Raw genomic sequence first — 12,942 nt, forward strand, 5'->3', positions numbered from 1 at the left:
CCAAATAAAATCTTCAATCTCTCCAAGCGAGGGTTCCAATTGCTAATCTCTTCTAACATGTCCCATTCTTTTACCATTAACCCCGCTACTTGGGCTTTTCTACTTAGAGCGTCTGCTACCACGTTGGCTTTTCCTGGGTGGTAGTTTATTGAACAATCATAATCTTATAAAAATTCTACCCATCGTCTCTGTCTCAAATTCAATTCCTTTTGAGAAAACAAGTACTTAAGGCTCTTGTGGTCCGTATAAACCTCAAAGGTCACACCATACAAGTAATGTCTCCATTTCTTTAAGGCAAGGATCACTGCGGCCAATTCTAGGTCATGCGTTGGGTAATTTTGCTCGTGAGACTTCAATTTTCTAGAGGCGTAGGCAACTACCTTACCCTTTTGCATTAGTACGCATCCTAGACCTTCTCTAGAGGCATCAGAGTATACGACATAACCTTCTACTCCGTCAGGCAAAGCCAACACAGTAGCTGATGTTAAGCGCCTTTTTAACTCTTGAAAGCTTGACTCGCACTTTGGAGTCCAGATAAACTTGTTACCTTTCTTGGTCAGTTCGGCCATAGGTCCAGCAATCTTCGAAAAATCCTTGATAAACCTCCTATAGTAACCCGCTAAACCCAAGAAACTTCTAACCTCTGTTGGAGTTTCTGGCTGTTTCCACATTGTGACTGCCTCAACTTTTGCCGGATCTACGGCAATTCCATCTTTAGAAACCTTATGTCCTAGAAAAGATATCTCTTCCAGCCAAAACTCGCACTTACTGAATTTGGCATACCACTTATGCTCTCTTAATATCTGTAAAACCATCTCCAAGTGCTTAACATGTTCCTCTCGAGTCTTAGAATATATCAAAATATCATCGATGAAAATCACTACGAACTGATCCAGATACTTCTTAAAAACTCGCTGCATCAAATCCATGAAAGCAACTGGTGCATTAGTTAATCCAAATGGCATGACTGCAAATTCAAAATGTCCGTATCTTGTATTAAAAGCAGTTTTGGGTATGTCTTCCTTCTTAATTTTCAATTGGTAATACCCTTGCCTCAAGTCCAGTTTAGAGAAAACTACAGATCCTTGCAGCTGATCAAATAAACTATCGATCAAAGGTAGAGGGTATTTGTTCTTAATTGTAATCTCGTTTAACCCTCGGTAATCGATACATAACCTCAAGCTTCCGTCATTTTTCTTGACAAATAGAACGGGTGCGCCCCATGGTGAGTCACTTTCTCTATCGAAAACTTTCTCCAGTAGGTCCTGCAGTTGAATTTTCAACTCTTTTAGCTCTGCAGGAGACATTCGGTACGGAGTCTTAGAAATCGGAGCCGTTCCCGGCACCAAATCAATCTTGAACTTCACTTCTCTCTCCGGCGGTAATGTTTTTAGTTCTTCGGGAAAAATATCAGAAAATTCCCGTACCACTGGTACATCTTCTAACTTCACTTGGTCACAGGGAGCGTTAATCAGAAAAGCTAAGAAACCTTGCGCTCCTTTATACAACATTTTTCTTGCCCGAATTTCCGAAATCATGGCAGTTGATGCTAACCTACCTTTCACATCCAATTTCAAGGTTGCTTCCCCAGGAATCCAAAATTCTACCACTTTTGCCCTACAGTCAAACTTAGCATGGTAATGAGCTAGGAAATCCATTCCTATGATAACATCATACCCTTTTATGTCCAAACTGACTAGGTCTACTAGCATCTTACGCTCTCCAACCCAGAATTCGTAGTTCTTATCGGCCAGGCTAGTGATTATACTCTTATTACCCATAGGTGTCCTAACTTCAAGATCGAAGGGTAATTTAACAGATTGCACATCAATTCCGGACATAAAAGTTGGATTCACAAATGAATGAGTTGCATCAGGATCAATTACTACTCTAGCTAATCGATGAAAAATTGGAAGAGTACCTTCCACAACTTCCGAGGAATCAGGTACAGGTTGGTCATTTATAGCGTACACCCTGGCCGGAACTTTCGGCCTATTTCCTCCAGAATTGACTGGTGTAGCATTCAGGGTACCACCATCTTGCATTTTTGGGCAACCCGAAATTTGGTGCTCACTGCTTCCGCACTTCAAGCACTTTTCTTGTTTCTTCCAGCAAACGTCCTCAGTATGGCCAATTTTCTTGCAATACGCGCAAGTCACCTGGGAAATTATCGTACGACCTCCTTGCGAGACATTTCTAGGTTGACCCCTTCCAGTTGGTCCCCCTCTAGCTCCATTATCTCTTCCCCCTGCACTTCTTGTCCCAGTTCCTCTCGCTAGAGCGCCTCGTGATATTCCAGGACTATTCATTCCACCCGTTCCTCGACCCATTTTGGCCGGTGGAGTACTTCCATAAGTTGGCTCCCGACTGCTACTAGGGGCAAATCTTTTCTTAGCCTGAAAGGATTTTACTTGGGCTCTGGCTACTTCAACCCTTTGGGCTCTCTCGACAGCATTGGCAAATGTGTCCAGTCGAACGGCAGCTAAACCTTCCTGAATTTCCACATTTAGTCCCTGCACAAACCTCCTTACACGCCCTCGTTCTGTGGCTACCAATTCAGGAGCAAAACGGGACAATTTCGTGAATTAGACCTCATATTCGGCGACACTCATCGCCCCTTGCCTACATTTGATGAAGTCGTCCTCTCTTTTCTCCTGGATGAGAGGTGGAAGAAACTCGGCGTTGAACTCCCTTGTGAAGTTTGCCCAGGTTCTGGGAGTATGATTCCTGTCCCAGTTAACCCTGACCAGGTTCCACCAGGAGCGAGCAGCTCCCTCAAACTGGAATGCAGCGAAAGTCACTTGTCTTTCTTCCGCATTGTTTAAGGCTGCGAAAATGTCGGAGATTCTCTCCCACCAGCCTTCGGCTACCTCCGGTTCAGGTCCTCCATAGAACTTGGGAGGTCCGAACTTCAAAAATCTCTCCAGTGCCCGATCCTCAGTATCGGCTGGGCCTCCTTGGTGACGTACTTGTCCAGAGGCTTGGTGCTCAGTCAAGCGTTGTAGGACATCAGTGATTCGATTAATTGCGGTGGCCACTTGGTCTTGATTGACCTCAAGTTCCCTATCACCACCCTCCTCGGGGGGTTGTCTAGTTCGCCCCTACCTATCACTTGTCGATCCATGACCTAGTTATGCCTATTATTGAGAAATAAGGCAATTAGGCGAGAATATTATTTGTTATTAGTTTTCTCTTTGTAAATAAAATCAAATCAAAATTGAGAAGAAGAAGAATAAGATGCTTAATATATATTCCACGTGAGAGTCATACAATAACGGTTGGGACACTTTCCAAAAGTAAGGCACATGAGTTTAACAAAAATACATACAAATAATCCCTTAAACAAAAAAATTAGGGATGGGTGCCTCAAACGTAAGTCATCCAACTAGACAAAATTTGATGACCTAACAAATGTCCCACTTTCTATCCCTACATATCTCGTACTATCAAGTCAGACCTAACCTAACCCTCAGCAGGGCTACCAGGAGCAACGTCCTCCTCCGGATCCTCCTCCTGGTCCTCCTCGCCACTCGCCTGAGCATTACCCTGAAGAATACTCGTGGCCTCATCCATCATCATAGTGGCGTCAGCCCTAATACCAACACTCCTATCACGTATCCCCTCAACTAATCGAGTCACCCGAGACCTCTGTCGCTCAATCTCCACACGAGCAGCCTCCAACCTAGCATGCTCAGCCGCTAGCCTCATCTCTAAGTCGGCTATACGGTCGAACTGGGTGTCAACCATGATGCTCAACTCCTCAGCATCTTGGGTCAAGGTATGATTAGCGTCCCACAACTGGCGGCGCTCATCGTCCAAAGATTGCACTAACTCATTAGGGTAAGCGTAAGTAGCTCTACACTGGCATCGAGGATACCTATCAGCTGGTGTATACCGCACATGAGCTCATCCAAAATTTATTTTAAAAAATATCCATTCAGTCGGTATTTCCCTAATCCAGACATACGAATTAGTTTTAATATTTGGATGATTATATGAATCCAGACATACGCCACAGGAAAGATTCAGAACCAGCAAGATTAGGGAATTTGACCCTTGGGGTTGCATTTTGCAGCCTTTTTTATTAGTAGCTTGCACCCAAAGTGCCCGAATCTTGGCCACAAAAGTGGTCTGCGACAACCAAGACAATCGATGTGCTATTAATTGAAAAGTTGGCTAAAAAGAAAGGAAACAAGTCTTTCTTTTGAAGGAGAAAGGAAACAAGTCTTTTGCCACCCGAACGCAAAGTCTATGAAGAATCCAGCATAGACCACAGCCAGACCTTTCACTCTCCTTTCTTCCCCAGAAGTCCCACTTTTGCATGAGGACCATTTTTGGAGTTCTGCTGTCTTAATCATCAAATTTTTGTGGTTGATGATAAGCATTTATAAAGTTGAAAAACTTTTTTGCAATTTCATAACTTTTTTTTTTTTTTCAGTTTAAGGGCGAGGTTTGTAAGGTGAAAGCAAAATTTTGATAGCGGAATTAGGGACCTTGCTTCAATGACCCTATTAGAATTAATACAATTTGAAGTACATAAGAATTAAATAAATTAATCCTTTGCTTTTTTTTTTTTTTTTTTACTTTGTTAAGTGATTATGAAGCAACATAATGGTTTATTTGTGAAATTTATATTAAAGGAATTGTGCGAAGAAGTATATCAAATTTTCAGCAGGACCTCCCTTACATTGTAGTAATAAAGTTTAACCACCAAATTCAGAATGTTTGGTATGATTTCTCTATGTATAGGATACCAGAACATCGAATTCTAAAGAAGAAAGGGACTAGTGATTATGAGGTCTCAATTTTGGACTAGATTCCTCTTTAGAAATATCCTCTCATTGGCCTTTAATTTGTCAATGCATCAATTGGTCTACTCAAACTTCAATTGTTTACCGATTAATGTAATTATGACATAAAAATTATCTGTATTATGTATGAATTATTGCTCTTTTCATTCCATGATTTGAGTCCTTCATTGAAAAAATAGTTTTTTTTTTTTAAAGAACTTGTAATTAATGATAAGTTAATATTGAAGGAATTTACAATGCAGCTGTATTTAAATTCTATTATTTTGAAGATTGCACTAGTATGTGGGAAGTAACTTTTCTAAGTGACAAAAAATGAGAAAGCTAATAAAAATTTATGCTGACTTTTAAAAGTTGGCTCTTATTTTGAGATATAAAACAGGTGAAAATAGGAGAATAATAATGCGACCAAGGGAGTATCTCATTTGTACTTTTTCATCAAGGATATAAAAAGCTCGAGCACCCTCAGTGTAAAGGTTTGTCTAATCTGTACTTTACAGAAATACAATAAAAGACTAAAAAGGAAAAAGGTGAGCTCACTTTTCAAAAACCTAAGGTTGTGTTTGGATTGCATTTTCTGTCATTTTTCATGAAAACATTACTGTAGCGATTTGATATATATGAGGGAAAAAGGTGATAGTGAAATGTGATCACGGAAAACGACAATATTTTCTTACAGAAACAAGCAATCCAAGCAAGGCTACCATTCACTCTCCTTTTATTGTAAAGTGACATAAAGCCCACGTCTAATATTTGTTGTACCTTAAGGCTACTTAATCGAATGACCCATGACATAATATTTTCTAAACAAACGACGGGTGCAATTTTGCCACGCTAAATGCACGTGTGGCCGTTCTATTGTATAAGAATACATGACCTAGACAAGGCAATTCATCATACAGTCAATTCATACTTCTATTGTTCAACAACAATAGATTATTTTTCAAAAGAAGATAATGACATAACCTAGGCATGGCAATTCATCACACAGTCAATTCATACTTCTCTTGTTCAACAACAATAGATTATTTTTCAAGAGAAGACAATGGTGGTTGGATCAAGTGTCATTGATTTTCATACCACTTTGAGTAAATTTTGGGTTCCAATCTTGTAGAGGGTGTGAATAACATTAGGAGAGCCACTCCAACGGTAACCCGATGGTGCTCGACTTGAGATCAATCGGACCCAATGTAGTCAATCATCCATCGAAAGGAGTCGAGATCAATCGGAATCCAATGCGATCGGTCATCCACACAAAGAAATTTAATAGTGCTCGACTTTAAATTAGTCGGAACCCAACACAATCGTTGAATACAATACGATCAACCACTCTTCTAAAAAGAATCCGATAGTGTTCGACTCAATACAATCATTGAACATCGTAAATTAACATCAAAAAAAATATTAACCTAGCCTAAATATTAACTTATTTGTTTGCTCCAAACTCAAATGCCATGACAACTCTCCTTCTCTATTCCTTTTACCACGTATATCGAAATTGACGGTGATAAACACTAGTAGGAAAGCACACGCTAGTGACCCTCAACTACACTGCCCATCCTCGCATAAATCTTTGAGATATTGTAGAACGTTTCCCTCTCTCACGCTCCATCTTCACTCGCTTCTCCAAATCTCCCATTAATACGGAGCCGAAAACAGCCTCTTCCAGAAGATTCAGATAAAGCTGCATCGTTAAATACAATTTCCATAATCTCGTTGACCATATTACACTAACAGACCATCCGTAATTGGAATTTGGCAGTTACGCGCCCAGCTGCGTGTTCGATTTGATAATTGAAGTGAAAAGTTCGGCGGAAGTGACATTTTATACGTCTGTAACCGTACACGCACCCGTTTCCAATCGGGCTATTGTGCTCTACGCGTGTACCGTTCATCTAAGGGATTGTTTGGAAGGTGATCTACTGTATTTTCATTTTCCTTCTACTCAAAATAGAGTACCAATTATTTGTCCTCCAACTAGTTTTTTTCATTTTCCTTTTGTTTTTCCTAGAATTAGTCTTGCAATTCTTTCGGGTATATGCTTGTTCAAATTGTCCAAGAAGGGCATATAAGAGATTGGCTTCTCAATTTTGAGTTGTCTTTAAGGCATGTGATAATGTAGGAGTATTGAATATTAGTGAATGAACGATTAAAAAATTTAAAATTTTATTTATTTCTTAAAATTTACCCTTCAGTGCAAAAATGAGTTGAGTTCAACCATTTATTACGTGTTTGGAGACTAAAAATAGAAGGATGCAGAATTCCGTGTGATTTTAGAGGAATATCTTGACATAATTTTTGAGTTCTTGTTATTCTTAAAATTTGATATTCTTCTATGTTAAATTCAAGGGATTTTAATATAATTAGGATTTCAAACTGCTCAATACATGTGCTATGAAAATTTTAGGTTATTTTTACGTCCCTTGCCATTTTCATGAAGTTCTTGTGTTGCTTTCGAACTCTCATTTTTAAAAGCTCAAAATCTCCTTGTAACTAAAAAGAAATATATAAAAGAAAAAGAAGAGTTAAAGACTAACTTGGACTTCAAATCTTGAAATGGTCCTTAAGCTTTCTTCTCCATGTCAAAAAGTCAATTTAATTTTGTCACCATTATAGAAAATATCTAAAAACCTTACAGTGTCTTGCTACCCTTCAAATGAAATATTCAAGGAAAATAACTGAATAATTAAGCAAAGATTTGAACAAAATCAAAACTTAAGCATTCTAATATAAGAGTTTGGAGTTGAGATGCATATTTGCATGTAAATTATTGTCCAACACCTCCGCTCCCCCCCCCCCCCCCCCCTCCCAAAAATACAAAAAATAAACAACTTGCAATAGTCAAATTGGCTAAAACTTATAATAGAAAATTTTTCTTTTCCTTAGCAAATATATGCTCTTATCTCTTACTCAGCTTCTAGTTTGTAGTTACATCTTTGTATCAGATGTTGCTAAAGAAAAAACTTTGATTAAATTGCAATTTCATTGAATTATATTAAAGAACTCAAACTTTATAAACAAAAGATCAAAACTGAAACCATATATTTGTGTGTATATCACAAAATCAAACAAACACGAAGAATGATCACAACGGATCTTTTGTCCCACACCCTGTGCCATTCTCTATCCCACTTTTTATTATATTGCTATTTCTCCTTCATAAACATCATATTTCAGTTTTTTTTTGTTTCATTAAGATCCAATAAATATTAATTCAGTAATAAATAAATACAACAGCTTCAAAAAAGTAATATATAATAGAAAATTAAAACATACAGCAGAAAATTCATAAAAAATCTCATTTTTTATGCATTTTGATTTTTTGAGTTTGTTAAATTTTGTGTATTACTGAATTAATAGTTATTGGATCTTAAGGAAATAAAAAAGAACTAAAACATGACGTTTATGAAGGAGAAATAGCAATATAATAAAAAATGAAGAAAATGGCACAGGATGTGGAACAGAAGATCCGTTGCGATGAATGACACAATTTGCATGGACTTATTTTTCAAAAACATTTTTTTCAACTAAGTTTTTATCTCAAATACACACTACCTAAAAATCAACTATACTACTACAATTTTTTTCCAAGAAATGAAAAACACCACAAAAATTATTCTTGAAAGGCAAACATGGTGTTCTTAGGCTGAGATCCAATGGTCCCCATCATCGTGTAAAATGAGGTAGACATACACACACATGACCACCCTACGTGTATGCAACACAAAGCTATATTTACCATAAATTAAACTTACCTCCCAAGCGTCCTTCTTTACCACTTTTGTATGAACACGGATAATAATACCCTCCACTCCAGAAAAGAAAAAGTCCAGACACCACCACAATCTAAAATCCAACCTGAAACCAACCAAATAAATAGCGAAATCCCATAAAAAAAAATGATGATAATCAGAAGTACAGGGAGAACTATCTAGTAGAGCTTCATCTTTTTCTCTCTCTCTCTCTTTTTTTTTTTTTTGTTCCCTGGTTTTAGTAGTTAGTTCACTATCACAGGAACTACTAGTAAATTAGTTTGTTTAAAAAAAAAAGTGAAAAAAGTAGCTGAAGAATAAGAGGAGAGGAGGGCAGATGCAACCGGCTGGTGGCGGTGGAGTCGGATTAAGCAGAGGTCTTGGTGGAGGCGGTGGTGGTGGTGGAGGTGGAGGTGGTGGTGGGCTTGCTCGGTTTCGCTCAGCTCCGGCGACTTGGTTAGAAGCACTATTGGAAAATGATGATGACAACGACGTCGTTTTGGACCCACCGGTTTTAGCTTCGAGTAGTAATAAGCCACCTTTGCACCCGCCGGCTTCTTCTCCAGTTCAGTCAACTCAGCAGCAGTCGAGCGCGGCTAGTAGTAGATATGCGGCCGATCTGGGGATGTTGGACACGGTGGGGAGTGGTGGAGGTGGGCTCAGTGGGTTGCTCCGGCAGAATAGCTCCCCGGCGGAGCTTTTGTCTGATGGGTACTTCTCGAATTTTGGGATTCCGGCCAATTATGACAATTTCTTGATGTCTTCTTTGGACGTTTCGTCGGAGTCTCCGTCCAAGCGGCCCAGAGAGGCTGATTCCAATAACCCATCTCCAAAAGCTTCTTCTCAAGTGGTATGTTGTATAATCGAGTACAGTTTAGCTTCATTTATATCTAAGGATTCATGTCCTTTTGTTCTTGTTTTTTATTAGCTTGAAGATTTTGTTTGGTAAATGTTGATTTTGTTAGTTGGTGGGATTTCATTTTTGTAAAGGGAGGCTTTGGCTAGTAGCAGTAACTACCTATTAGTATAAACATTCAAGTGGAAACTAGTTGACAAGTGGGCATACTTAATTTCCAAATTGGAAATCGAGAGAAAGGTGCAAAAAGGAAAAGGAAAGGAAGAAGGAAGTGGAGTGGAAACATCTGAAATTAATTATGAGATCTAAATGCTTTCTTCTGGCAACTTGAATTGCATGTTTTCTCTTTGGATCTTGCCTTTGGTTGATCTATAATATGGACATTGTTTGATGGTTTTTTGAAGGGAAGGTAAAAGACGCAGAAGCTCCAAGGAGTGTAGGTAAATATTAGTAGCTGAAACTGTTTCATTGGATGAGATTTAGGAAGATCATGCAACTTTTGCTTCAGAGGGAGTTGGAGTTTTACCACATATACGTCCATTGTAGAATAGTTGGAGTACTTATGCTACAGATAGTGCTTTTGATGTGAATTGCAAGTTTAGGAGAGCAGAGAAAAGTTTGGTGGAATTTGAGCTGCAAGTTAGGAAGGTGGTGCCTGTTCAGTACGAAATTGTTGTGCCGCATTTTCCTTTTGCGTTTTGCCAATTGAAAAACTTGACTTGTACTAATTACATACTTTTAAATTTGATTTTGAACTCCTTCAATTATGTCACTGTTAACTTTACCCTATAAAGCAAAACTCCTGCTTGATCTTTTCTTTGTATGCTATTCGTGGATTGTGGATTTATGTGTAACTTTGAATACTTCTAGTGATCTTTGATGGTTACCTGTGGTTTGGTTTTTTTTTTTTTTTTTTGGGCTCACTCCTAAAATTCTCCTGTGCTTACATATGTGTTTATGATGCATCCATCATTGTCAATTTGGATGTTTTTCTATTTTTGCTAGATATGTCTTTGGTTTTGTTTCTATAGCTATATATATAAAATCAAAGTTTCAAAAAGAACTCACACAGCTTACATATATCACGTCATATTTTAGAAGATGAATCTTGACTTGATGTATATGTTGATGGTGAGCATGTTTGGCTTTTGAAACAGTAAGAGTGGGATTCTGAAGTAATTACTGTTTGTTCTTTTAATGTAAACTATCTTACCAAATTGAGAAAAACAGAAAGGAGGTTTTCCACTATATATTGTAAACACTAGAATACATTTACCTAGTTGTACCTTTTGGTCTGCACGTAACTACGTATTACTTAACAGAGGACTTTTTCTAACTACTTCCTCTGAGTTGTGTGGTTGATTGGTTACATGGTATGCTTATGAACCTAAATAAGCACCGTTGACCCTGTTGTCTTTGTACAGTCTATTTACATATGCATATCATATATTTCCTGTAAATCTTCATTTTTCTCAAAGTGGATAGTGATGATACCTTCACTCTTCATGTCCATTAACTTGATGATCTAACCTTCTAACCTTAACCTGCCCAGCTTTCCCTTTATATGTATAATTGTGACCAAAACTTGTTTTGCACTTCATAGAAAGGAGAGCAAAGTGAGCAGTTGCATGCTGGAATGGGTAGATTGTTGGACTCTGAAATGGAAAAGCTTTCAGAGGATGCTGTTCTGTGTAGGGTTCGGGCAAAACGAGGTTGTGCTACGCATCCTCGTAGCATTGCTGAGAGAGTAAGATTTTGGCAATTATTCTAGGTTCTGCTTCATTTTATTTGTGTTAAAACTTTGACTAGCAGTTTGTAATTGACAGTTTCCTGTCATTAGTTTGTACATGGGGTCAAATTTTTTTTTTTGGGGGGGGGGGGGGGTGTTTGTGTGTGTGTGTGGGGCGGTGACAAATAGTTGGGGAAAATTTTTATTATATTATGTTTTCCACTATTTGGCTTGAAGAGTTATTTATTTCTTGAATTAGGTTCGAAGGACACGAATCAGTGACCGGATAAGGAAACTTCAGGAACTTGTCCCCAATATGGATAAGGTAATTGACCATGCTAGCGTGATTGATTTTTTATTAGAGAAATTGGGATTTGTGAAAATATATCAGAAGACCGTCAATGCAGGAATAAAAACCAAATCTGGTTTGCTGGGTGGCTTTCAAAGATTGAACCTAAATGTGGTACTGTGCATTAGATTTTAGCAATTTGAGAGCGGAGCTACTCACTTTGAGTTTACATTTTAATTGAAGGCATTTATATTACAGATATATACCAAGACTGTATCGATTTTCCTAACTTGATGTTGGGAGTTTTTGCTTCTATTGCATGCAGCAAACAAACACGGCAGACATGTTAGAAGAAGCAGTAGAGTACGTCAAGTTTCTACAGAAGCAAATTCAGGTAATGGAGGCACTGGTCTATAAGTGAAACTTATATGAGAAGTTTCTGACTAAAAGACCAGACAGAAGAGAGTGTTAGGATGCAATAATAACAAATTTCGTTACCATCTTCTCTCACCGTTTATGCTTTAGGGACAAACAACTTGACAAGAAGTATGCACTAGTACAGCTGTATATTTTTTTAAAGATATTATATATTGACTAAATAAGAGCAAGAATTTCAACTTACAGATAATTGTAAAATGTGGCAGGAACTCAAGGAGCAGCAAAAGAAATGTAAATGCTTTGCCAAAGAGTAATTGCAGAACCGAAACTTTTTCCGAGTGAACTGAAGTGAATTGGCAATTATGTCGAAGTATTAGCGAAAATATGGTACACTACTGTGCTTCAGTTTCTTCTACACCTGTGGATGCTGCTACTTAAAAAAGAGCTTGGTACTATAAGATCTACACCGTAGTGCCATCACTGTCTACCACCGAGTCTACTTTCTTGGATGCTTTTGTGGTAGATGTCAAATATCATGTAAATTACCTCTTTGCTCAAGCATGTTGTCCGGAAACTATCTATGTTTTGCTTCTTATTTTAGGTGAAATTCGTTTGCCATAAAGACTGAATGTACCATGGCGATATTAATCAATAAAAACTTTTGGTAGTACCAGAAGTTTGTAATCAATTATGTAATCCTTGCATGACATACTTATGTCCCTTTTTGACTCGTTCAAGTGAAGGGGCTTCCTTTGGGAGCTACTCTGTTTCTTGCATCTGCTGCAACTAAAACTGTGAAATTCCATTCAAAACGCGCAGAAATACAAAATGCACTGATACTTTGAAGGTTGCTGTTTGAGAACAAAACGGCAAGCAAACACATCCAATTTGAGACTGAAGCAGTAATATATACAAAGCGAGGAATTTGTCTCATAGTTGCAGTATCCTAGGACCAAATGGTATAGTTACTATTTTTCCCGAAGTACCGTCTATATGTTTTTGTGTCTGTAATGCTTTAGGTCTATATGTTTTTGTGTCTGTAATGCTTTAGCTCTGGACCCTGCTTTTTGATACGTTGATTATAAACTTGGGTGGTTTTATGTGTAAACCTGTTAGGCTTGCAAAGTTAA

General features: G+C 38.1%; 2 protein-coding genes across 2 annotated transcripts; one reads left to right on the plus strand and one right to left on the minus strand.

Moving 5' to 3' along the window:
• Positions 1-380: 380 nt before the first annotated feature.
• LOC113758728 lies at positions 381-6,498 on the minus strand (the record flags this gene model as incomplete). The annotated part of the gene is made up of 5 exons (XM_027301458.1): positions 6,359-6,498; positions 3,468-3,877; positions 2,627-2,980; positions 1,080-2,548; positions 381-914 (listed from the first exon to the last, which is right to left on the minus strand). Coding segments are annotated over exons 1-5 (2,907 nt in total), but the record flags the coding sequence as incomplete, so codon positions are not given.
• A 2,399-nt stretch (positions 6,499-8,897) lies between these two features.
• On the plus strand, positions 8,898-12,588 carry LOC113758730 (transcription factor bHLH81-like). The gene is made up of 5 exons (XM_027301459.1): positions 8,898-9,410; positions 11,020-11,163; positions 11,405-11,470; positions 11,760-11,828; positions 12,079-12,588. The coding sequence occupies exons 1-5, from the start codon at positions 8,898-8,900 to the stop codon at positions 12,124-12,126; spliced, it is 840 nt and encodes a 279-aa protein (XP_027157260.1). The 3' UTR covers positions 12,127-12,588.
• Positions 12,589-12,942: the final 354 nt, after the last annotated feature.

This window comes from Coffea eugenioides, unplaced genomic scaffold, assembly GCF_003713205.1.
Source record: "Coffea eugenioides isolate CCC68of unplaced genomic scaffold, Ceug_1.0 ScVebR1_670;HRSCAF=1383, whole genome shotgun sequence".
NCBI classification, from domain to species: Eukaryota; Viridiplantae; Streptophyta; class Magnoliopsida; order Gentianales; family Rubiaceae; genus Coffea; species Coffea eugenioides.